The sequence below is a fragment of the Arachis duranensis genome, chromosome 1 (genome assembly GCF_000817695.3).
Source record: "Arachis duranensis cultivar V14167 chromosome 1, aradu.V14167.gnm2.J7QH, whole genome shotgun sequence".
NCBI lineage: Eukaryota > Viridiplantae > Streptophyta > Magnoliopsida > Fabales > Fabaceae > Arachis > Arachis duranensis.
In genome coordinates, this window is record NC_029772.3 from 10,377,804 (window position 1) to 10,402,401 (window position 24,598).

At 31.5% G+C, this 24,598-nt stretch overlaps 3 protein-coding genes and 1 long non-coding RNA gene across 4 annotated transcripts; 3 read left to right on the plus strand and 1 right to left on the minus strand.

Annotated features, from left to right (window-relative positions):
* Nucleotides 1-7,989: 7,989 nt before the first annotated feature.
* LOC127747532 (uncharacterized mitochondrial protein AtMg00810-like) lies at nt 7,990-9,206 on the plus strand. Its single transcript, XM_052261537.1, has 3 exons — nt 7,990-8,117; nt 8,514-8,607; nt 8,718-9,206. Exons 1-3 carry the CDS (start codon nt 7,990-7,992, stop codon nt 9,204-9,206), a joined length of 711 nt encoding a protein of 236 aa, XP_052117497.1.
* A 4,410-nt stretch (nt 9,207-13,616) lies between these two features.
* LOC127746550 (uncharacterized) lies at nt 13,617-16,348 on the plus strand. Its single transcript, XM_052260137.1, has one exon. The coding sequence runs from the start codon at nt 14,014-14,016 to the stop codon at nt 16,009-16,011; it is 1,998 nt and encodes a 665-aa protein (XP_052116097.1). The 5' UTR covers nt 13,617-14,013; the 3' UTR covers nt 16,012-16,348.
* Nucleotides 16,349-17,087: 739 nt separating this feature from the next.
* On the minus strand, nt 17,088-19,702 carry LOC107478876 (uncharacterized). The gene is made up of 2 exons (XR_008002691.1): nt 19,504-19,702; nt 17,088-17,969 (listed from the first exon to the last, which is right to left on the minus strand). It is a non-coding gene; the product is annotated as an uncharacterized LOC107478876 (long non-coding RNA).
* A 641-nt stretch (nt 19,703-20,343) lies between these two features.
* On the plus strand, nt 20,344-23,820 carry LOC107476574 (ferredoxin--NADP reductase, leaf isozyme, chloroplastic). The gene is made up of 9 exons (XM_016096411.3): nt 20,344-20,607; nt 20,723-20,960; nt 21,403-21,536; nt 21,682-21,760; nt 21,864-21,955; nt 22,078-22,155; nt 22,523-22,585; nt 22,869-23,103; nt 23,551-23,820. Exons 1-9 carry the CDS (start codon nt 20,503-20,505, stop codon nt 23,616-23,618), a joined length of 1,092 nt encoding a protein of 363 aa, XP_015951897.1. The 5' UTR covers nt 20,344-20,502; the 3' UTR covers nt 23,619-23,820.
* Nucleotides 23,821-24,598: the final 778 nt, after the last annotated feature.

Consider the following 24,598-nt stretch of genomic DNA (forward strand, 5'->3'; position numbering starts at 1 on the left):
ATTCGCAGGTGCGCGCGAGCACCAAGTGCGCGCGCGCGTCCATGGGCGAGTTCAACTTCTTTGACTTTTCATGATTTCTCCACTTTGCATGCTTTCCTCTTCACTCCTTTGATCCATTCCTAGCCTTTTCAATCTGGAATCACTAACAAACATATCAAGGCATCTAATGGAATCAAGGAGAATTAGATTTAGCTATTTTAAGTCCTAAAAAGCATGTTTTCACTCTTAAGCGCAATTAAGGGAGAAATTATAAAACCATGCTATTTCATTGAATAAATGTGGGTAAAAGGTGATAAAATCCCCTAAAATCAACACAAGATAAACCCTACAAATGGGGTTTGTCAATCTTCCAACGGATATAACTTTCTCATTTTAAATCATTTTTAACCAATTCTTCGAACGGCATGGACATCCCGGATCCAATTTCATTTCTAAACAGATTTGGCACAAAACGGAGATCCGTAGTCCATGTTATGTCCCATCAAAGTATGCCTAAAAACCATATTTTCATACAAAACCACAAAGTGCCATTTTCAAAACAAACCATTTTCAACTCTTTTCAAAATCAATTAAAACATGCCAATTTCATCCCTTTTCTTTGAAATCAATCAAAATATATCAAATTCAACATCAAGGCTCCTCAGCTCACACATTGACACATTACCACAATTTATAAAATCACTATCCCATCATTTTAACCCACTTCACCCAAGTGGCTCAAACTCAAACCCATTGACATATCATATACTCTTCTTCATGCCAATTTTGAACAACACAAATTCCAATAAATCATCATTGTACACAATCAATATCATACTTACCATCAACATGGTTCCACCCACAATTCAACCATAATCAATCATCAAGAAAACTGAATCCTTTCAAAAATTAAAAATCTGTTAGAGACGCGTTTGAGCGTAATATCGATTAGAGGACTTGTAAGACTTGTATAGCAAAATCACTTTTATGTAGAGATTAATCCTAAAATTTAAATTTGAAACTCCCAGTTCCTTAAAATTTTTTTTATTATTAATTATAGTATACTAATATAAGTATATAACACAAAAATTAATCTCTATTTTTAGACAATAAGAATATAATTAGAACTTATCAATGGTAATTATCATTACATACATATAGATTGAAATTTAACAAAATTAAATATAAAGTATGCAATTAAAATTTCTTAAACTTTTCAAGGAGGAAACATACTTTATCAATGAGCAATTGAGAACAAATAGAAAAATGTGTACTGTATAGTAGCCAGAAACGAAACCAATTCAAAGGCCATCAAAAACTCGTAGATGTATGGCGGAGTAGTCTCATAGCCAGCCTTGCAGCAGAAAAGTCTTCCTTAACAAAGAATGTTCTAAAACATGTTTTCCTTACTCAAGTAGGCCCCTGCCTTTAATTTGTTGGCTGCACCATACTAACTTGTCCCTCTTTTTGAATAGTGTTTGTTTATTGACTGAGTAACCTTAAGTTAGAAACAAGTATACTATAGTATTAAATTGCTAACTGGGATTTTTTTTACCAATTCAAGTTCTTTTCAGTGGCCTTGTTATTGTATCTAAGTGTATACTATAGTATTAAATTGCTAGTACTACAACGATTAATCATAAAGGTAGAAACGAGAACTCTTTATTGATTAAAAAAATATATACAGATCTTTCATAAAATGGAGAAAAAACTGTATCGTTTCTTAACTTTGATAAACAATAGTAGTAACAAAAAACTGTCTACTAATTTTTTCTCACGCAAGATTGACACATGGTTGACTCTTAGATGAGGCTCACCCCTAATTTGACTTGCCATCATCATCGTTTTGTGGTATAAGCCAACAATTTAAAACGCAGCTACCCAAATTTGAAGAGAGAAAAAAGAAAAGGGGGGAGGAGGAAGAGAGAGCACAGACATTTTAGGGTTAAAAAGTTTAAAAAGTTAACATTTCGAACATGAAACTTTTAAACTTGGATAAACTATAATTATAAAAGTAGTCTCTTTTCAAAGATAGAATTAGAAGATTATTTATAATTTTTTTTATCACAAATGGGATTTAGATGTCTGTTAAACTCAATAAATCCTTCGTTCATACTATTATGTGTAAGAAAATGACTCACCTTTGTCTGCCAGATACACGGATGAAGACGCGGTAGAGTTCTCATGACGACAACGAAGTTGCTAGTGATGTTGAGGACAGTGGGAATCTGCGGTGGCTTTGTTGAAGACGACGGCAAAATAGGATAAGAGAAAACACTTACATCAATTTTTCAGAGAGTGTGAGTTAGGGATTTTGCTTTTTGTTAAAAGGATAACTTTGAAATTTTAACATTCTTTGGCTTTCTCTTGCAGTTTTCTTCGCAGCATTGAAAAGAAAAAATTTGTATAGCCTCGTGGTAACTTTTTTGTTTTCTATTCATTTTCCTCTCTAATCCAAACAATGAAAAATTGGCTTTTCCATCCATTTTTTACTCTTTTATTTTCTTTTCTTTCAAAATCTGCTATTCCAAACAATGTGTAAAGGTAGAAATTATTTTAGTAAATAAAAAAAATAAAAATAAATAAATAAAATATTGTGGAACTAGGTTTTTTGTTAGAGGGATTGAACAACAACCTCTTAATCTTAAGCATTATAATGAATCCAGTATAGGATCTTTTTTTTTTGTTCAGGTGGATATAACATCTTAAGAGACACCAAAATTTATGACTAAATTAAAGTATCATGAACACGGATTTTATGTACCATGTGTGTTTGGCTTACCAACGTGTATAACATTTAATTTTGGCTGACCGGTGCATCGCTTGATAAAGAGTCATTAGATTATATATGCTTTTTAATTTAACAGTAGAAATTTGTCTGAATCTAACTTCATACGATTGGCTAGTAATACTTTGGTTTACTTTTATGTCAGTGGGGTAACTTTATAAATATTAGTTTTATGATGGTTGTTATTGTTAAATTTAAAATATTTTGTGGTATTATATCAAAAAATTAAAAAAAATTAAATATTTAAATTAATTCTGTTTGACTTTGGAACCTTAACGCTCAGTTCTCTCAAGCTCCTCGGTGACGCTCACTTGAACAACGGAACCATCAGCCTCACGTGCGACCTTCCCGTTCCCGCTCCGGCTCTGGCAGAGCCTTATATTCTCGTCCGGTCAGATTTCGCCAACCGAAAAACCATTCTCCGGCCAATTTTCCAAACCTTCTTCTCATTTTCTATAACCAATCTCAACCCTTCATCAATTGGCGGCGGCCTCCAATTTGTCCTCTCGCATTTAAATGAAGGAGATAAATATTTTTTCTCATTGTACAAAAAAGGCTACAAAAACACTATAGGCGAATAATTGTAATGGGCTGAAAAGCATGCAACATGCTACAAACCAGGGTCCGTTTTCGAGGCTTCGGCCCAGCCAAGACCAAAAAGAGAAAAGGTAAGGAAGAAAAGGGATAGCACCATATATTGGTTTTCGATTTCATATAATCATGTGTGAATTTTCAAGTCTCATATAATTTTAATTTAGATTAATTAAAATGTATATTTATTTTTCCCCCTCTTAATTCGTTAATTTGAATCATCTTGATCTTGGAGGATTTTTTAAGAACGTTAAACCCAACATGCATCTAAGGATTGAGCATTTGGAATCCATATAACGGGAGAAAGAAAAAGAATATATACACTTTTCTCTTATTTATAGTTTCAAAATTATCTACACCAAGTTTTACTAGCTAAAACCTTATTTCAGTAATTTTAACTTACAATACAATATGAAAAATTTTTATTATTTAAATTTATTTTTGAAGGTGTAAGGAGCAACTAAACTCAAGAAATACTTTTGTATTTGTTGGTTAATGCTCATTTCACAAATTTAATAACCGTCATGATATTATTTTTTTATAAGAAAAGACAATATAAATAGATATATTTCTAACATTCTTTCTTAAGTAAGAGTTTGTTTTGAATTTGTTTGATTTTTATATAGATTTTTTTAATTTTTTTATTTGTCTTATACTATTTTTTTATATTTTTAGAATTCACCAAAAGATCAAATTTTAGATTTTTCAAACATAAAATTCTAATATCATATCATAATATCAATTTTCCTAAAATTTTAAACTTAGAAAAAGAGATAACATGAATAAAAATATCTCTAACAATAATGCAATAAAGACTAGTACTCCATTACCAACTAATTACGAATTAAGATGTGGCGAATTCATACACATAATTCTTGTGAGAAACAAAGTAATCTGTCACATAGTTAATAAGTTAATAGGAAACTTCAATGGTGTTTATATGCAATGTTCTAATGATAGCATATATTATAAGTACTAAGAAATTAAATTAAACATAATGAGAGTAGACATAACATGTCTATATGTAGTTATGTACCATTACTATGGCCAAGATGCTACCAATGTGCAAACATCACAATATTGAAAGCTATAACTTTTTTCCATTGTAGTTTGTGCATAGATATATAGTCCAAAACCATGATGCTTCCACGATACAACATTTGATGTTAGGAAAAATAGGGTACACAAAAAAAAAAAAGCAACATAATATATTAGTGAAATTTCAATTTGCTTATATAGTTTCCATTGGTGGTTGGTGTTGTTGCCACTAAAATTTAAAGATGCAAATTGTTCTTATTGAACATTGTTCGATGCAGATTTCTTTTCAAGCAATCTTGTATACAATAACAATGGGGTCCCAAGAATCTTTAGTACAAAATTTTGCTTCGACTTTTTAGGGTTAACCATTTATCAATCATAAAATGTACTATATTTGTAGCAAGGTTTTAAGATTAACCAACCCAAACTATATTTATTTATCAGTAATACTACATATACACTAAAATCAGCCACTAAAATAAGTTATTAGTATAAAATACATATTAAAATATAAATACACATTGAAAATAAATTAAATTATACATATATTTATACACAAATATATTAGTAGCTGATTTTGGTGTACAAATAATATTTTTATTATTTATTTTATTCTTTTGGTGAGTTCTTATTGGGAGATAGAAGTATTGCATATGGGTATTGAATTGATTGATTTAAATTATTAAATCTATAATTGTTACAAAATCACACTTTAGTTAAATTAATATAATTTAGTATAAATTTTCAAAACATTGAATTATGAATGTCAAGTATATAAGAATAAGATTAAAGCACCAAAATGATTGTGCAAGACACGTTGCGTAGGCTAGATTGGTGAGTATTCCGTAGTATATTATCATATATAATTTTGCTGGTAACAAAAATTAATATGAACAACCTAACATCTTCTTCATTGCTTTCACATGGTTAATTGAATTATACTTATGTGCTAGCTAACAATTTTGCCAAGCTAGAAACATTGTTGCATATGGTAAATAAAAACAATTATAGGACCACAAATTAAATACCATTGATCTTTGGAAAGTTCTAGTTAGTAAAATACAATTCCCGGGGGGAGGAGGATGAATTAAATAATTGATTATTCATTTGATCTAAATAATTAGCTGTTCAACTAATGGATACTAGTACATAAACATAAGTAGTTTACTATTTTTCAGAATTGAATTTGTTCAAATAGAGGAGAAAGCCTTGGTGGAATTGTCGTTCAGAACAAAATGCACCTTAAACAAATTATTATTATTATTATTATTATTATTATTATTATTATTATTATTTTGATATTAGGGTATAATTAGAATCAATTAAATCAATTAGCATTATTTAACATATTTATATGTTTATTATATGATATTATGTTTTTATTGTTTTTATTCTTCTACTACTTATATATATTATTGTACATTGTATCATTTTGAACTGACTCAATGATACATCATACTTTTTTTAGTTTAGTCCCTTATTTCTAATATAGTATCAAATTTTTTTCCAAAAAAAATCGTTTCTTTCATATTTTCTTCTTCCAACAGCCCCTTTGTACTTGTTTTTTTATCTCTTTCCCGACGTTTTTCTTTGTGAGTGACCACACCATTCTCTTCGTCTTGTCGTCTTGAGTCCAACTACGTCGCCAGAAATGCTCTGACGTGCTATCGTAAGCTCCCTGCCCGCCATCACCGTTTCTCCTTTCCATATACATCCAAAACCGTTGATCTGCGTCCAAGATCAACGCTCCCGAACCGTCCACGTGTCGAACACGCGTTGCCTTAGTCAACCCGCACGTCGTCCTGACCCGACCTGACGGCAGCTCCATGATCCATTTCATCGTCGTGTCATCCTTGACATGTCCTCTTCCTCTAATCCGGCCTCGCCACGTGTCATCCCCTACTGACGTGGCTGCTGACGATGCAGATAGTGGGACTTTTCCTAATTTTTTTGGCGAGCTTTTTCTGATTCTGCCCTCCATTTTTTCGATTTCTGCTTCGATCCCTCCAATCGTTCTTCTAGGGTAAGAAATTTACCTCCTCATCTTCTTGATTATATTTGTTTTTCTACTATTCTTCATTATCACGAGCCTCAGTCATTTCGAGAAGCCTCCATAAATCCAAATTGGTAGCAGTAATGCAAGAAGAAATTTAGACACTTGAAAAAGCACACACTTGCAACTTGGTTGATCCTCCTTCTGATCACGAAATTGTGAGTAGTAGAGGGGTATACAAGATCAAGACCCGCTCTGCTGGTTCTACTGATTGCTATTAAAGCACAATTGGTCGCTCAAGGATGTACGCAAGAGTATGGTATTAATTATGAAGAGACTTTTGTATTGCTCGTCTCACATCTGTTTGCGTTCTTCTTGCCATTGCTGCGGTTAAAAAATGGTCTCTCAGTCAGATGGATGTGAAGAATACATTTCTTATGGAAATTTGAAAAAGAAAGTTTATATGAAACCACCCTTGAAATATTCTTGTCCTTCTAGCCAGGGGCGAAGCTTCTCATATTGTAGGGGAGGCAGTGGCCCCCCAAAAAAAATTTTTGTTTACAAGAATAATAAAAAGTTAAAGAGTGGCCCCTAAAAAAAAGTAGGCCTCCCCCTTTTGAAAAATATATGCCGTATAGAATTCTATTCAAAAAATAGTTTAGAAAGTAGTTTGTTATTTTAGCTATGAATAGTGGGTCATATACTTAATTAAAAAAAAAAAGTCCCAATCTATATTAAAAGTGAAGAATCTGAAAAGGCAATAACAAAAAGTCAACAAATCACTTTTTCCATTCTTCCCTCTTCTTTCCATTAGAAAACAAAACATCACTCCATATTTTCATTATCATTACAACTTAGAAGAAAGCAAGTAGTGTTTGGTCTTCTATTATCATATATTTATTTATTTATTTATTTATCTAGTTTATAATATTGTAATAATAATTTAGGTTTTTGAATCATGTAATTATAATGTTATCCTTGTATTGTTTTTAATTTTTTTTCTCATTATTAATTGTTTGTGATAGTGATATTATTGATTTGCAAAAAATAAAATAAATTGAGTTTAGTTAAGTTGCATAATGTTTATCTTATTATCTATGTAAATTCTTAATTGTAGGAATTTAGTTGAAAGAGGCGATCTCGTCAACCAAAGATAACAATCGAGTATCATTATCGAGTTGATGTGTTTTTGGCAGCAGTTGACTCTCAAATTCAAGAGTTAAATAGTAGATTCAATGAGGAAATCATGGAGCTTTTGACTTTAAGTACTGCTTTGGACTTTAAAGACAATGTTAAGTTGTTTAATATTCAGAATATATGCAAGTTAGCTGAAAAGTTTTATCCTTCAGATCTTTCTGATCATGGAATAATTCTCTTGAATGCTCAATTGTAACATTATGCATTTGATATACCAAATCATCTAAAAGATGTTGGAACACTTTCTGAGTTATGTCAAAGATTGAAGGAAACAAGAAAATCAAGAACTTATTATTTGGTTGATAGACTGATTCGCAATGTCTTGACTCTTCCAGTATCTACAACAACAACATAAAGAGATTTCTCGGCAATGAAAATTGTTAAAACAAGATTTCGGAATAAAATGGCAGACGAATTTCTTGCAGATAATTTAGTCATTTACATTGAGAAAGAAATTGCAGCTACTTTCAGTACAGATTCAATAATAGATTACTTTAAATCAAGGAAAAAATGTCGAGTTCAATTGTCTATGTAAGTTGTAATGTTAATTTATTTCAGTTCTAATAATATTGTTACTAATTTTTTTATTGCATAAATTATGGTTGTGATTTAAATTATTTACACGAAGGTTGAAGCATAATACATTTTTTTAATAATTTTGCAGAAAACGTTTAAAAAAGAATTGAATAGTAGTTGAAGATTCTAAAAACAAGTATGTAACAACTTATATTTACAATATTTGAAATTAGTTTTGAGAAATTGTGTTTAATTATTTTAATATACAATATGTTCAGTTATCTTATAAAAAGTAAAATTTAAGTTTTAGTTGTTATTTTTAATTAAAATTATATATAGAGTTACTTTTAACTTTTTTTTGTTAAAATAAAAAACTAAAAAGAATATTGCCCCCTGATAAATATTGTCTAGCTTCGCCGCTGGTTCTAGCAAAGTCATCATTCGTAAGACACTTTATGGTCTTAAGCAAGTCTCTCATGAATGGTTTGAAAAGTTCAGTATCACTGTATACAATCTCGGTTTCACTTGCAATCCTTATGAAAGTGCTCTCTTTATTTATAAAAGTGAACATGAGGTTATTCTTCTAATTTTATATGTTGATGACATGATCATTAGTTCATTATTGGAAGTGATGTTGATGGTATCTTTGATTTTAAAGCATCCATTCACCACACTTTTGAGATGAAAGATCTTGGTTCTCTAAGTTATTTTCTTGGCCTTGAAGTTATATCCTCATATGATGACATCTATCTCTCTCAAGTTAAGTATGTTTCTGATCTTCTTACTCGAGTCAGAATTACAGATAGTCGCACTAAGTCTATCCCTCTTGAACTTAATATTCAGTTTACTCCTATGGATGGCACTGTTTTAGATAACCATACTCTTTATCGACAATTAGTTGGAGATCTCATCTACTTGACCGTCACACGACCAGATATCGCCTATCCAGTTCATGTTCTTAGCCAGCTCTTGTCAACTCATCGTACTACTCACTATGCTATAGTTTTTTGCATTTTTTGCTACATCAAAAGTTCTCTGTTTCAGGGTCTTTATTTTTCTGCCCATTCATTCTTAATCCTTCAGGCGTACTCAGATACTGATTGAGCTGGTGATCCCACTGATTGTCATTCTACTATTAGTTATTGTTTGTTTCTTGGTGACTCTCTTATTTCCTGGCGAGTTAAGAAATAAACGTTCACTACTCGATGAAGTACCGAAGCTGAATGCCGTGCTCTCGCTAATATCACTGTTGAAATTGTCTCGATGTGTTGGCTTCTCGAAAACTTGGGTGCCCCTCAATCGTTCCTAACGGATATTTATTGTGACAACCGCAGTGCTATTCAGATTGCTCATAATAACGTTTTTCATGAACACACCAAACATATTAAAATTGATTGTTATTTTGTCTAGCAATGCCTTCTTTTTAATGCTGTTTGTCTCGTAACTGTTAGAACTCTGGATCAGACTGTTGATATCTTTACGAAGGTTCTTTATTTTAGTCGTTTTTTGACTCTAGTGTCCAAACTCAAGATGATATCTTTAACTCCTACTTGAGTTTGAAAAAAATAGAGTATAATTAAGATCAATTAGCATTATTTAACATATCTGTATATTTATCATAGAATATTACAATTTTATTGTTTTAATTTTTCTAACATTTATATATACTCTTATATATTATATTATTCTAGATTGATTCAATAATATACCATATTTTTTTCAGTTTAATCTTTTATTTCTAATATGATTTATTTGTATGAACCACAATTGTGTTTGATTTGGTCTTGAGGGCTCATGAAATATACCATTCGGCGATTTATTAAAGGCTGGTGATCATCATTTTTTTTTCTATATATATAAAACAGAACTAGAACAAAATCATCCACACATAAATGTGTGGGAATATAAGATCTACGTGTAAATACTAAATATATGCGTTGACAGATACACATATGAGAATATTAAAACAATCGCTTTGAGTGAGAACAAAGAAGAACGAAAAAAATTTAATATGTAAAACAAAAAAAACCAAAAAACGAAAGGAAACAGCACATATATACAAATCATAGTATTTGAGTACATTCTTCCACACCACCAGTCCACCACACCATTATATGACATTTATCAAAATAAAAATCATTTGTTTTTCTTAGGTGTCTTTCTTCCTTTTAACTAAGGGTGTAAGTTATCGAACCAAACCAAAATTTACTGTAAAATTGAACCGAAATTTATAACAACCGAATAAAAATCGAAAAAAATTGATTTTTTGGATTTTTTTGAAGTAAACCGATCGATTCGGTTCAATTTTCGGTTGGTTCGGCAGAAACCGAATCGAATCGAACCGCAGAAGTGGTTTAGTAATACATTGAAATAGAAATTTTAGACTTAACAAATATGTTTGTTTTATGTTTAGTTGTTGGAATGAGTTGAAATTGTGTTGAATTTGAATGTAATGTAATATTATTTCAGTTTATTAATTGTTTTAAACATCATTTTATTAAGATTAATTTTCTATTAGTTAAGATTTAAAAACAAAAAAAATTGACCGAACCAAATCGCTTTTGGTTCGGTTCGGTTCGATTCGATTGTTGTGCAAATAACAAACCGATTAGTTAGTATTATATAAAAACCAAACAAATCGATTCGATTGGTTTTTGATCTAAAACCGAACCAAACCGAACTGATAACACCTACTTTTAACTATATGTAAATACCACTTCACACTTCCCTTTTATTTTTTACTAATCATAGTTTCTTAAACCATTCCAAATGTCATAATTCATTATGTGTTATGTAATACTTACTGTTTTGTGCGTGTGCTATTGTCCTTTATGTGTATACTCAATAAAACACTATTGAATCTTATTCACCAATCTTACACAAAATGTAAATAAGATTATGTTATAATTTTTGTGTTTCCTAATTTTGTTCTAAGAATTAAGAACCTGTTATATTTCCCCTAACTTTAAACGTGTGTATAAACTATTTAAAATACTTTTCTTTCTATTGATATCAGTGGCGAATCTTGAAATAAAATTTTGGACGAGGAACAGATAGAGGATAATTGTTAAGATATTTTTTATATGAACCCATTTAAAATAAGTTCATCTAATCACATCTCTTTGATTTGGGTAAGATTGTCAAATTTGAAACTGTTTTCCAAAGTCTTGTTCCAAAGAATTAAGGTCAAAATCATCAGATTCAACTTTTTGAACTTTTAAAGGTTGTATCTCACTTTTTTTATGATTCATTAAAGTAGAAGAACTATTTACAGGTATTGATATTGTAAAAGTTATATGTTCTCCTTCTTAAATATTAGCCTTTCTCTTAAAAATTTATCAATTTTTTTACTTTTCATGATTATTTTATATAAAAATTTGAATATATATCCTGTAAAATATGTAAAAAAGAAGTTAGAAAGACAAATATTAAAATTTATAATATTTATTAAATTTTTTTATCAATTTACACAAATACAATAATATCAATACTTAGTGAATATTCTAATATTTTTTATCATATAAAAAATTAAATTAAATAAACAGTAAAATATAAAATAATATTAAATTAAATAAATATAGAATACTTAATTTTTTATATTTGAACTCAAAGGTAGAGAGAGTGTTGCTTATTAAATAGAGAGCTGCGAAATGCAAATACACTCAATTTAGTCCAAATCCATCATATTTTAAATGTTTAAAATTAAAAACTATTGTGCAATAAAAATAAGAGATAAAGATTGAACTTGAATATTTTAAGTCATAGTAAAATATTTAAGCTAACAAAATTATTTTTTATTTTTTTAAAAAATACTACTAATTTTTTTTATAAAAAGTTTGAGGAGCCATAATCCCCTTGTCTCAACTAAACTCTGCCCCTGATTGATACGTAGCGTTCCGTTAATAGTTTTTTTGCGATTTGCTTTTTCTTTTCTACAAAAAAAAAAACAACTTTTCCACATCCAAAACCATTCAAGGATTTTCTTTTTTTTTTCTTTTACTAAAAATATATTTTTTTAAATAAGACATAAGCTACACATCAAATAAATTAAACTTCTTTAGTTCTTTGCTTTTTGGAGTAGGTGTTTTGAATCGCTTTAAAGAAAAGGCAAGAGTAGGAAAAAGCATCTATGGTAACATTTATACTTTTATAATTCTCCAAGCGCACGATTTCAATTCATTGCTTTCTTATAGTAATTAAACTAAGAAAATTGGAAAGATAATATGCGGACTAGTAAAATTAGTTGTTCAGAATACTACACTTCACATAAATTTATTACCAAAAGAAGATGGAGCATGTAGTTAAATAGCTTAAGATCTACTTGATATAGAATTTGATTCCTAAATGGTTCAAACTTAAAGGAAAAAAAAAAAAGAAACAGAGAGAGATATGAAATGATATTTGATTTAACATTATTATTCATGTAAAAATCATTTTAATTTTAGAAAATTATTTTACAAATAGGTTTATTCTTTAAAGGTTAGTAATTTCCTTATGAAGAATGAACACTTCGTTAAGATGCCGTATTTGCATATTGGACACATTTCAGATACGATATTCACCGACATGCGTGTTTGTTGTGTTTAACTGTATCTTAATAAAAAAATTCTGAACACGCTTTGATACATTTAAATAGTAAATACTATCACGTGTCAGTGTGTCTAATTTTATTGTTAACATATATTCTTGAAATAAATTTAGATATAGTATATATTATTATTTATTAAAATAAAAAATATTTTAAATACTTAATATAAATAAAATAACAAGACATTAAAAATAATTAAAAATTAATTTATATTTTAATATCAATAAAATATCAAAATATCATTATAATTTATCTAAAATAATTTTATATTTTATATGTATGTATATTTTCGTGTCTTATAAGATTTTAAAATTTGTACGTCGGCGTGTTCCGTACGTAAGAGTGTCCATGCATCATATAAATTAATTCTCTTATAATAATATCCACAAGCAAGATTAGTTTTGCGTGTAAATTCATCTAATATGGAAAGATTTTTTTTTTTAACATAGAAAGTTACGGGAAAACAAATTTTGATGGTGAATGGTATACTTGGTAATATGTTGAGATAAAAATGAAAATTTCTCATTATACACTCTTAAAAATGAAAGAAAACATATGCACATTAAGTTGCAAAAGAAAGTGAACCAAATAATAAGTTTCAAAAATAATATAGTTGTTTGTCAACAGATTTTTATTTTACAAGTCAAAATGATGATTTTCATAAAACTAATATAAAACATAAGAGTTTATAGTAATCACAAGTTAATTATCTATGAGTAATTATTCAGATAAAAATAGATAAAAAGTAATTTTTTATTATTTATTTTATAAATAAGACTAAAAAATATAAAAAAATTATTAAAAAATAAAAAATTTTATTTTATTTTTTAAAATAAAAATTTAAAATTTAGAGAATGTAAATTTATAAGTACGTGGATTTAACCATTTATTAAAATGAGTCAAATATAGTCTCCTAAATTCGAAGAGTCCTAAATTTTGGCCAGTTTACTCAAGAGAGAGAAAGAAGAAACCGCGTTTGGTTTGTTGTAAACCCCGTCGAACACCACAGCACCATGGGTATACACTTCTTCAGTCTTGAGATTCGTCTGTTTAATACATTCTCCTTTCACTCACCAAACCTATAAGCCCCACCTCCCTCACCACCCTCTTCACCTTTCTCACTCCATTATCATAACCAATCATTCATTCATTTAATCAATCATTTCCTCACAATTCCAATCTTCTTTCATCTAAACCTTTTGCTTTTTATAAAACAAATTCCGATCCTTCATCAAAGCAGCAATCAAAGAATTCCCAGTGCCAAATAAATAGTCAACTGTAAGTCTCATCAAGTTTTGACTTTTGAGATCAGAGATCGATCCAATGGGAGATTCAGTGAAGCAGTTACTGGCAAGGCCGATCCAGCTGGCAGACCAAGTAACCAAGGCGGCCGATGAGGCCAGCGCATCTTTCAAGAACGATTGTCAGGAGCTCAAATCCAAGGCTGAGAAGCTCGCCGCCCTCCTCCGCCAGGCCGCAAGAGTAAGCGGCGACCTCTACGACAGACCCACGCGCCGCATCATCGCCGATACCGATATAGTTCTCGACAAGGCACTCTCGTTAGTCCTCAAGTGCCGCAACAACGGCCTCGTAAAGCGCGTCTTCACCATCATCCCCACCGCCGCGTTTCGCAAGATGTCGTCACAGCTTGAGAATTCCATCGGGGATGTGTCGTGGCTTCTCCGCGTCTCCGCCCCCGCCGACGACCGCGCGGACGAGTATCTCGGCCTTCCTCCAATCGCCGCCAACGAGCCAATACTCGGCCTAATCTGGGAATACATCGCGACGCTTCACACGAGCTCCGTGGATGAACGCGCCGATGCTGCGGCGCAGCTTGTTTCTTTGGCACGTGATAATGACCGTTACGGGAAGCTCATAATTGAAGAAGGTGGCGTTGGTCCGTTACTGAAGCTTGTGAAAGAAGGGAAGATGGAAGGTCAGGAAAACGCTGCAAGAGCGATTGGGTTGTTGGCGCGTGATCCCGAGAGCGTGGAGCATATGATCCATTCTGGTGTTTGTTCTGTTTTTGCTAAGATCCTTAAAGAAGGACCTATGAAGGTTCAAGCAGTGGTAGCTTGGGCTGTTTCTGAGCTTGCAGGTAACTACCCTAAATGCCAAGATCTTTTTGCTCAGCATAATATCATAAGATTGTTAGTTGGTCATCTTGCTTTTGAGACTGTTCAGGAGCATAGTAAGTATGCTATTGTTAGTAATAAGCCAAATTCGATTCACGCTGTTGTGATGGCGAATAATACCAATAATGTTAATGGGAATGGGAATGGTTTGAAGAAGATTAATGGGAATGAAGATGAGGATAAGAGTAGAGTGCAGCATCCTTTGGGTGATCGTTCTACAAACCAGATGCATAGAGTGGTTACTAGTACTATGGCTATGCATGCTGCTTCCAAGCAGCAGCAGCAGCAGCAGCAACAGCAGCCGTCCCAGCAGCAAGTGAATCAAGGGAATGATGTGAATCAGAATCATGGGAAGCAGAGTCATCAGCAAAGCTATTCGTATTCAGGCATTAACATGAAGGGGAGGGAGCTTGAGGATCCTGAGACTAAGGCTTATATGAAGGCCATGGCTGCCAGAGCCTTATGGCACTTGGCCAAGGAAAACTCGGCTATTTGTCGTAGCATCACGGAATCAAGGGCATTGCTTTGTTTTGCTGTTTTGCTCGAGAGAGGGCGCGAAGATGTGCAGTACAATTCTGCCATGGCCGTGATGGAGATAACGGCTGTGGCAGAGAAAGATGCAGAGTTAAGGAGGTCTGCCTTCAAGCCTAACTCCCCTGCTTGCAAGGCAGTTGTTGATCAAGTGCTCAAGATCATAGACAAAGGCGATTCGGACCTCCTCATTCCTTGTGTCAAGGCTATTGGGAATCTGGCAAGGACATTCAGGGCGACGGAGACAAGGATAATTGGTCCCTTGGTGCGGCTTCTGGACGAAAGGGAGGCTGAGATATCAAGAGAGGCATCAATTTCGCTCACAAAGTTCGCTGGCAAAGACAACTACCTCCATGTTGATCACTCTAAGGCAATTATAAGCGCTGGTGGCGCTAAACACTTGGTTCAGCTTGTGTATCTAGGAGAACAAATTGTTCAAAAATCAGCACTGGTATTGCTATCTTACATTGCATTGCATGTGCCAGATAGCGAAGAGCTAGCCCAAGCCGAGGTTCTTGGAGTGCTTGAATGGGCATCCAAACAACCTAATGTGACTCAAGATGAGGCGCTGGAAGCCTTGTTGCAAGAATCCAAGAGTAGGCTAGAGCTTTACCAGTCTAGAGGTTCTAGAGGGTTCCATAAACTACATCAATAGCAAGACAAATGCGTTATTGTTGTTATTTATTCTGTAAGGTTTCATTATTCAATCAATTTATTCTTATCTCTAATTTATTGTTCTTGTGAGTGTATATACAATCAAATGTAATGCCTTCTTAAATTGATAAGATTTAGTTTTCAGTTATCTGCAGAGTTGTTTGGTGTAGAAAGCTATAACCTACACATAAAGTTTAGGTAAAAGTTTTCTTATTGTAACTCGCCAATATATAGTTTGCGACCCTGAAAACAGAAACAAGTCCAATTATGCATTGGCAATTGTAGCAGAATGTAATAAGACCCCACACGTCAATATCAAGTTATAGATTTTGTGTAAATCAACTCGAAATATCCAACAGATGGAAACACTTCACTTTAGGTAGTTTTAGTTACATGGACAACTTCTGACACGTGCCACATGAAATTATATCATTTTCCTCACTTTCTTTTTCCTTTTCCTTTTTCGTATTTCTTCTTTTTTTTTTTTTTATTTATCATCATCATCATCTGCTAGTTTTAGTTTTAAACCCATCAAATTCTTATTTGATGTTTCTATTTCCCTTTTAACTATAGTACCGATATTTTTTCCCGCATTCTAGTTGAATAGATTTTGGGGGAAGGGATGATGACCAACATGGAATGTTTACAGAGTCTAATGGAATGATCTTTTGCTGTAGCTAATCTTTCTTGGTCAATGGTCAAGGATTCGATAACCGGTAGTCTACTATTAAATATTTATGATATATATATAAGAAATTGTAACTCATTCCAATTTTTTTCATTATTTATTTTTGAACTAATTTTTATTAACCGAAGAAAGTAAGAAACTAATTTCTATTAATATGAAAAAGGGCTCATACTGAAGAAAGTAAGAAACACAAAGGTATACCGTGAGAAGAATAATACTCTAATAATTTTCTCATCTGTTCATAATTTCATATGCATATTAACAAGAAAAATTTATTTGATCCAAAGGCGCCAACTGTTTTATTATTTTGATATATCATGCACTGAGATAAACTAATGCTATAAATTTTAATATAACTTCGTATAAATAATTTGTAATATATCTAAACATTTGAATAAGGTTGATTCATGATGCACCATGTGTAATTCAGTAAATCAACTTATTCTCATTTGACATGTACTCTAATCTCTTTCATTTTGGTTGAAGTAACTATCAGTCACACATGGCCACACCAATTTTGACCAAGAAAAAAAATACTATGCAAACATGCAAGTAACTCACTCGTTTTCTAAAACAATATCATCCCTCATCATGCACTAATAAAGGCGAAACTGACTATACTTTTTAAAAGGATAAAAGTGGAACCATGATTAAGGTATGCCACTAGTGTCAAGTGTCAACTAATTGCAACTTGCAAAGGCATACAGTCTGTCATAACAACCAAGACCATAAACTTGTGTATCTGTCTATGCAAAGTGAAAACAACCTCCCAATTGCTCGCTAACAACCATTTAGAAGGTAAAAAAAAGTAGTTGTCTATATTCTTACAAATCACAATTCTTCTTTTCTTAGGAAACTAATAATATGGCAGGAATAGGTAAAAAACAAGAACTCAGAATCAAATGCAATATCAAAAGAAAGAACTCTATGGACCTTAGGACAGTCAAAGCACGTGGCTTGCAAACGGTAAAGATCACATTTGTGGTATGCATGGGTCAATTATTGAATAAGATCACATTTGTGGTATGCATTTAGAGATTCTAATAACCAATCAATTGACGAATATAGAATCTTGAATATTTTTATCATTATCCACACGGCACTTGGTCAAAAGATAAACCCTAAAAAAGCATTAAATAGTCAAAATAATGTGTTTAAATTTTGATGGGTGATGGCTTAAGGATTTATCTTGTTAAGGTAAATAGAACATGAGCATTCCAAATGCAATGGTTAATGAATGCGCTCTTCTCATTGGCCTTGAGATCGAGTTTCTGTAAATGAAAAGAACTCATTTAAGAGACATTGTCACAATTTTTCGGATCGAATTAGTCAAACTCCTGATAAAAGAATCTAGATACTAGCTAAAAAAATGGAATGGTTAATGCACATAAGCTGGTGTTGTAAAAAAGTTTTCCAATTCCATATGAATGAATATTAACATCCAATAAGATAAATAAGAATAGTGCTTCATCTAACTACTAACAAGGAATAAATGACTATACAATTCAGATCCTATCTTTTATAAAAACTATCCATTAAGAAATAAAATACAAAGACTAAGAAACTGATATGTATCTTTCTACCATGACAAGAAACCAAACAAGATATCAAAGAGAATCAATTCAACCAAACAAGAGAATCCCTCTATTCACAACAGATAAAACAGAAAGCAAGAAATGAAAAAAAGAAAAGAAAAATCCTAAAGCTTGAAATGAAGATCCAAATCAGAGCATTGCAAGAGAAAAAGTTGGGTTTTTTCTTTCCTATTGTCCAAAGAATAATTGGGCATATAATAGTAACATCCACAAAAGTTTCCTATGCCACCAAGTAGCTAAATGAATTATTCGATGCCATGTATGTACCCATGTTACTCTATCAAAAACGACATTTTTTAGTAAAAACATTTTAGAGTATTAGCATCTTTTAAATGGTTTCTCCAAATATTTGTTTATATTTGTCTTCCATTGCCCCTTTTTGAGAAGACTATATCTTCTATTTGATTCACTTTTATCAACCGAGTATCTAACATTGTTCTTCTTCTCACGTGATAGGTATTACTTCAAATCTTCAGTAATCTCTTGCTAATTTTTTTATTGTAAACCAGAATTCAGAATAATATGTAAATCTTGTATTCTCTCTCTCAAACTATTTAAGGAACTCTCAGCCACATCATAACCAATCTAATATTCCATTTTCACATAACATAGACAGAAAAGGAGGGAAATAAATCAATAACAAATGAACATTGATTAAAGTATTAAACAACAAGTGCAGACTGCAGACCACATATATTTATACAGTAACTCAAGTTTCATGAAAATCTTTACAATAATAATTGACTTGCTATATAAGTCGACATGAGAGCAGAACCAACAGAATGCTGATTCTACATAAATCACATCAAAATCCTCTCCATATCTACCAGATAACTTTCAATTAACTTATAATTTATGAATCTCCAAGACATTGCAATCACTATTGGCTAATTAAAAATGTAACATATCTAATTCAACAATTCTCAGAAAAATTTCTTGAGTGCAATGCACACAAATCTAAGTTCTAGAAAATATAAATTAATAAATCTGAACAATAAAAAAAGGAGAGCCAGCAGCTGGCAACTAAACAAACTCAAATGCTGCATCTACTGATCTGTTCTCTAGTCTCTACCAAGGAACAAAGATCGAAAACAAAATTACCTAATTGGATCAGATTCTCGCAATGTGTTAATCAGAAACATAATCACCAAAATTGCAGCATACATAATAATAGCATCAAATCAAGGTCCAAACGGAGAAATCGGCGTACCTGAAATCTGAATCCGACGAGGAGAAAAGGGCACTCGAATTGACGCTGGATTCCTCAGTTCTTTCTTCCTCATGCATGTAGTTTCTGAGAGAAACAAATTTCAGTCATGTATGCACATCAAATATATTTTTTTATTTAAATTCAAATTACAGCTGAAGCAATGTGAGTCGGTAGAGTTAATGGCGTTTTGTTAATGTGAAAGGAGTGACACAGATTTATTCAGAATAAACAAAATTCAAGCTTCTGCTCCGTAGCGCCTAAAGGCGCCAGTTTCTACCGTTTTTAGCCCAACTCCCGCGTAATCTGATTCTGGGCATAGTATTGGGCCCAAATTGGGCTTAGAGTTGGGCCTGTCTACAGTGGACTTTTTACTTTACATTTTATTTTGTTCTGTTTATTTTGTTTGGACAAAAATAAAATCCGAGATTCCAGCGACATTTGGCTTCATACCAAAATGAAAATGAAATGAACATTTGTTTCCATATGCAAATTATTAAAAACCAAAATGTTCTGAAATTTGTTGAGATTAATTTGAGTGTATAATTTTATTGAAACACATAAGTAATTTTCAGAAATTCTAAAATAACAAAAAATTATTAAAAACTAAAATATCTCATAAAAAATTCATTGGACTAACTTAAATGTTTATTCAAAGGTTAACCAAAGGAAGAAAAAAATTGTTTATTCAAATATTTATTATTTTGCGAAATCATATGGCACCTGTTAATGATGAAAATATCACATAATAATTTATGAGTGTCATAGATTCCACACTAGAACGTACATTTTATCCTCATGTCATATCCTCCACTGCATTGCTTTCCAATTCTCGTCCACTCAATCAATTAATAATCGCCAATCCATCTTTTTTCTCGTTCTCTGCAAAAACCAAAACAAAAAATAACACAACATAACAACCTTTCAAGTTTAAACTACCTTCACTTGACACCACCACTTCTTTTCTAACATTGCTCTCTCTCACTCTTTTCTGCTCAAAAAATGGCTGCCGCCGTTACGGCCTCAGTCTCCTTCCCATCTACCAAGTCTGCCTCTCTCTCGAGCCGCACCTCCATCGTCGCCCCGGAGAGAGTCGTATTCAAAAAGGTACAAATATTTTTGCACAGAAGATAGTTAAAAACTGTTAGATGATAATTTAATTGTATTCTTAATTTAACGTGGAGATATGATGTAATGGTTTTGATCAATCTTTAATTTTCAGGCTTCATTGCAATGGAGAGATGTTTCGGTTTCAATAAGAGCTCAAGTTACAACCACGGAGACAGAGACGACACAGACACCAACAAAGGTGGAGAAGGAGCACAAGAAGCAGGAAGAAGGTGTGGTTGTGAACAAGTTCAAGCCTAAGAACCCATACATTGGAAGGTGCTTGCTCAACACTAAGATCACTGGTGATGATGCTCCTGGTGAAACTTGGCACATGGTCTTCAGCACTGAGGGTAATACATTTTCATTTTTCTTAATTCAATTTCTAAAAATTTTAGGGAGAAACTCAGGTACAGTTAACTTCATAGTCATTAAATAATTTGATATGTTTGACTAAATTTTTATGTATCGACTCTCAATTATCAACTTTACATGAAATTAACTACACCTGAATTTCTACCAAAATTTTATTACGTTAATCTATCATCTAATCTAACCCTCGTAAGGGCTATTTATACAAAGATATTTTCTTGCGAATATGACAGCTGATATATAGATATTTATTGTCAAATCATTTAACGGTTCTCAACTATCGTATTTATATAAAAACAATTAATGTTTATGAAATATTTTCATTAGGCCAATTGAACATATCCTTTATCTAAACACTTATACAAGATTTCTATTAGAAGTTATTGTTTTGAGCAAAAAAGCTGAGTATATTATATATTTCAGGAGAGGTTCCATACAGAGAAGGGCAATCAATTGGGGTAATTCCTGAGGGAGTTGACAAGAATGGGAAGCCTCATAAACTCAGATTGTATTCCATTGCCAGCAGTGCCCTTGGTGACTTTGGAGACTCCAAAACTGTGAGTCATTGTTAGAGTTTGATTGCATAAATTCATTCATAGAGCCTTTATCAACTTTTGTGCCAAAGTAATTAGAGAGTTCAGAAAGTGCATGCTGACATTCATCAGTGACATCAACATTTGAGTTGTATATGTTTTCATGCAGGTTTCACTATGTGTGAAGAGGCTTGTTTACACAAATGAAAATGGAGAGATTGTCAAAGGAGTTTGCTCAAATTTCTTGTGTAAGAATCAATGGTTTTAGAAGAAATTTATAGTCTTTTATAATCAAGAAATTGTTTTCATTTTCTTTTGTTCCAGTCACTATCCATGGTCCTGTTGATGCAGGTGATTTGAAGCCTGGAGCTGAAGTAACAATTACAGGACCTGTTGGGAAAGAAATGCTTATGCCAAAAGATCCTAATGCCACCATCGTAATGGTACATTATCATTCATTTTACCATCTTAATCAGTAGATAAAAAGGAATATCATATATATGTGATGATCATCACTGCTGTTTTGATTTTTAGTACCATTAAATCATTGAGATTTCGTTTACAGTTGGCAACTGGAACTGGAATTGCCCCATTCCGCTCATTTTTGTGGAAAATGTTCTTCGAAAAGCACGACGATTACAAGGTAAGTATTCACAGAAACTAGCATCTTTCTTGAGAGTATCTAGCATGAACATTAACATGGACAATATATGCTATAGAATTCCTAGAATATCAATCAGTACCATAAAACAATTTTGAAGACCAGACACTGATAACTGATATGTATTCATAGTTCTTAGCTCTAAGGTATTGCTGAATTAGCAAAAAAAAATTTCTATTAGCATATGCCAACTAAAATTTGACTGCTATTAAAGATAATAGAGAATTATGACAGTTGTTTGATCTATATAGTCGATCCTTCTTTGTTGTCAATTGTTAAAATAGAATGTGATTGTAGTGATCACATTTGATTATTAACCATGTTTTGATATATTTACACATATGTGTAGTTCAATGGTTTGGCATGGCTCTTCTTGGGTGTTCCCACAAGCAGCTCACTGCTTTACAAGGAGGTAAGAAGAATCAAAGCATTTTCATTCATTCATGAAGCCAGTTATTCCAAAAGTTTAATCTGATATAGAAAGTGATATATAAATAGTTATATCTTTAATAAAATAATTCACACTTCAAATATAAAAAGAGTAGACATGTAAGAGATATAATCATTTATGTAAGTTTTCATATCAACTTAAATTTTTAGGATAGGTAGTTTCATGAGACTGATTAATCATTACTCGAAAAGTTGAGTTATATATTTGGTGATTGAACTCCAATTACATGGATTTTGGGGGGCAGGAATTTGAGAAGATGAAGGAGAAAGCACCTGAGAACTTCAGGCTTGACTTTGCTGTGAGCAGAGAGCAAACAAATGAGAAAGGAGAGAAGATGTACATCCAAACCAGAATGGCTGAGTATGCAGAAGAGCTTTGGGAGTTGCTCAAGAAAGATAACACTTTTGTTTACATGTGTGGACTTAAAGGAATGGAGAAAGGAATTGATGACATTATGGTCTCTTTGGCTGCTAGAGATGGTAACAATTTTTTTTAAAAAAAGAAAAAATCATTTTCCTTTTGCCATATTAGCATTTTAGAGCACCTCTAGCATCTTAACCAACACCTTTTTCTCTATTGAATTCTTGTCTCACTTAGAAGTCATTTTCTTATTAGAGTCTTCAATCAATTAGAAATAAAGATAAACTCAAATATTTCTGAGTCTTTGACAATATTTATTAAGTTAGCTCATGTATTTGTCAAGTTAATCAATTTCAAATTCTAATTCATTATCTAATTTTGAGGGTAAAATAATGTACTACTAAAGTCTTACACTATTTAGAAATAAGGTGTAAATAACTTTTATAAATCTTATACATTTCTGCTCTATGAAGTAACTTTTAATATTATAAGACTAAGAGTGTTCATAACAAAATTTCAATTTACTTTATACATTTTTATGTATTGTGTTTCATTATATATTGTAGGAATTGACTGGATTGAGTACAAGAGACAATTGAAGAAAGCAGAGCAATGGAATGTGGAAGTGTACTAAGTTCAGTTGATTAGATATATCAACTCATGCTTTATGATGAAACAAAATAGTCACTACCCTTTCTCTGCATTCTGTAGATAAATTACCAACTTGTAATTTTTCTTTCATGATTTGTTTTTACCATGTTTATGTAACAACTTCGTTGGAAAAAAGGCCTTAATTTTTGAGGGATGATGCAGTATAGACAAAATTCACACCTTCATATCTGTACCAATTTTTCTATTTTCATGCCTTTTGTTGAAGATTAGTAAATTATACATATCATACTTCAAATTAAACACCTTGATGAATAGTGAAAGTTTTCTATTTTAAATGATTTAAGCATGTTATTAGCGGTACTTATAAACAATCTTTGGTAAATCGTTTCAGTGTTAATGGGTAAAAAGTTAATCTCTTTGGAAAACGATATTTAATATGATGTTGGGGAAACTATATTAAAATAATGATATTAAGTAATAAAATGAATTAACTATACTTGACTTTTAGGATATAAATGTTAATTTTTTTTTTTTGAAAAATTATTTCATTGGAAAATATATTTTTTGAGTATTAAAATAGTCATTTATTCCTAAAATTTTCATAAACATCTTCTCATTTGAAAGGATCAAAATTTTTAGAAAAAATTCGGTTCTTAGAATGTAAACCAATATTAATTAATATACAATAAATACATTAAAAATTAAATTTTGTATTTTGTTTATTTTTTTAATTAATAACATTAATTTATGTTCTTAAGATATATGTTAAATAAATCCTTAAATTTATTTAAAAATAATAAATATGTTTGATGAAATATAAAATAAAATTATACAAATTTATAAGTACTAAATTTAGATTTAATTTTCACGTATTTTTAATATAAAAAGTTAAAAAATAAATATTCTTCAATTCCACTAATTACACAATTAATAAGTGACTTTGGATGAGAAGTCACGCATGCAAGTCCCTTTTTTTTTTTATAGATTTATCATTAATTAATG

What these genes read in the sequence shown, in the direction of transcription:
- LOC107476574 (XM_016096411.3), top strand. Translation starts at nt 20,503, where the DNA reads ATGGCTGCCGCCGTTACGGCCTCAGTCTCCTTCCCATCTACCAAGTCT. An exon ending in AAAAGCACGACGATTACAAG is followed by an intron (nt 22,156 to 22,522) that starts GTAAGTATTCAC and finishes ACATATGTGTAG; the next exon opens with TTCAATGGTTTGGCATGGCT. An exon ending in GCTCACTGCTTTACAAGGAG is followed by an intron (nt 22,586 to 22,868) that starts GTAAGAAGAATC and finishes TTTGGGGGGCAG; the next exon opens with GAATTTGAGAAGATGAAGGA.
- LOC127747532 (XM_052261537.1), top strand. Translation starts at nt 7,990, where the DNA reads ATGGCAGACGAATTTCTTGCAGATAATTTAGTCATTTACATTGAGAAA. An exon ending in TGTCGAGTTCAATTGTCTAT is followed by an intron (nt 8,118 to 8,513) that starts GTAAGTTGTAAT and finishes AATATTGTCTAG; the next exon opens with CTTCGCCGCTGGTTCTAGCA. An exon ending in TTGAAAAGTTCAGTATCACT is followed by an intron (nt 8,608 to 8,717) that starts GTATACAATCTC and finishes CATGATCATTAG; the next exon opens with TTCATTATTGGAAGTGATGT.
- LOC127746550 (XM_052260137.1), top strand. Translation starts at nt 14,014, where the DNA reads ATGGGAGATTCAGTGAAGCAGTTACTGGCAAGGCCGATCCAGCTGGCA.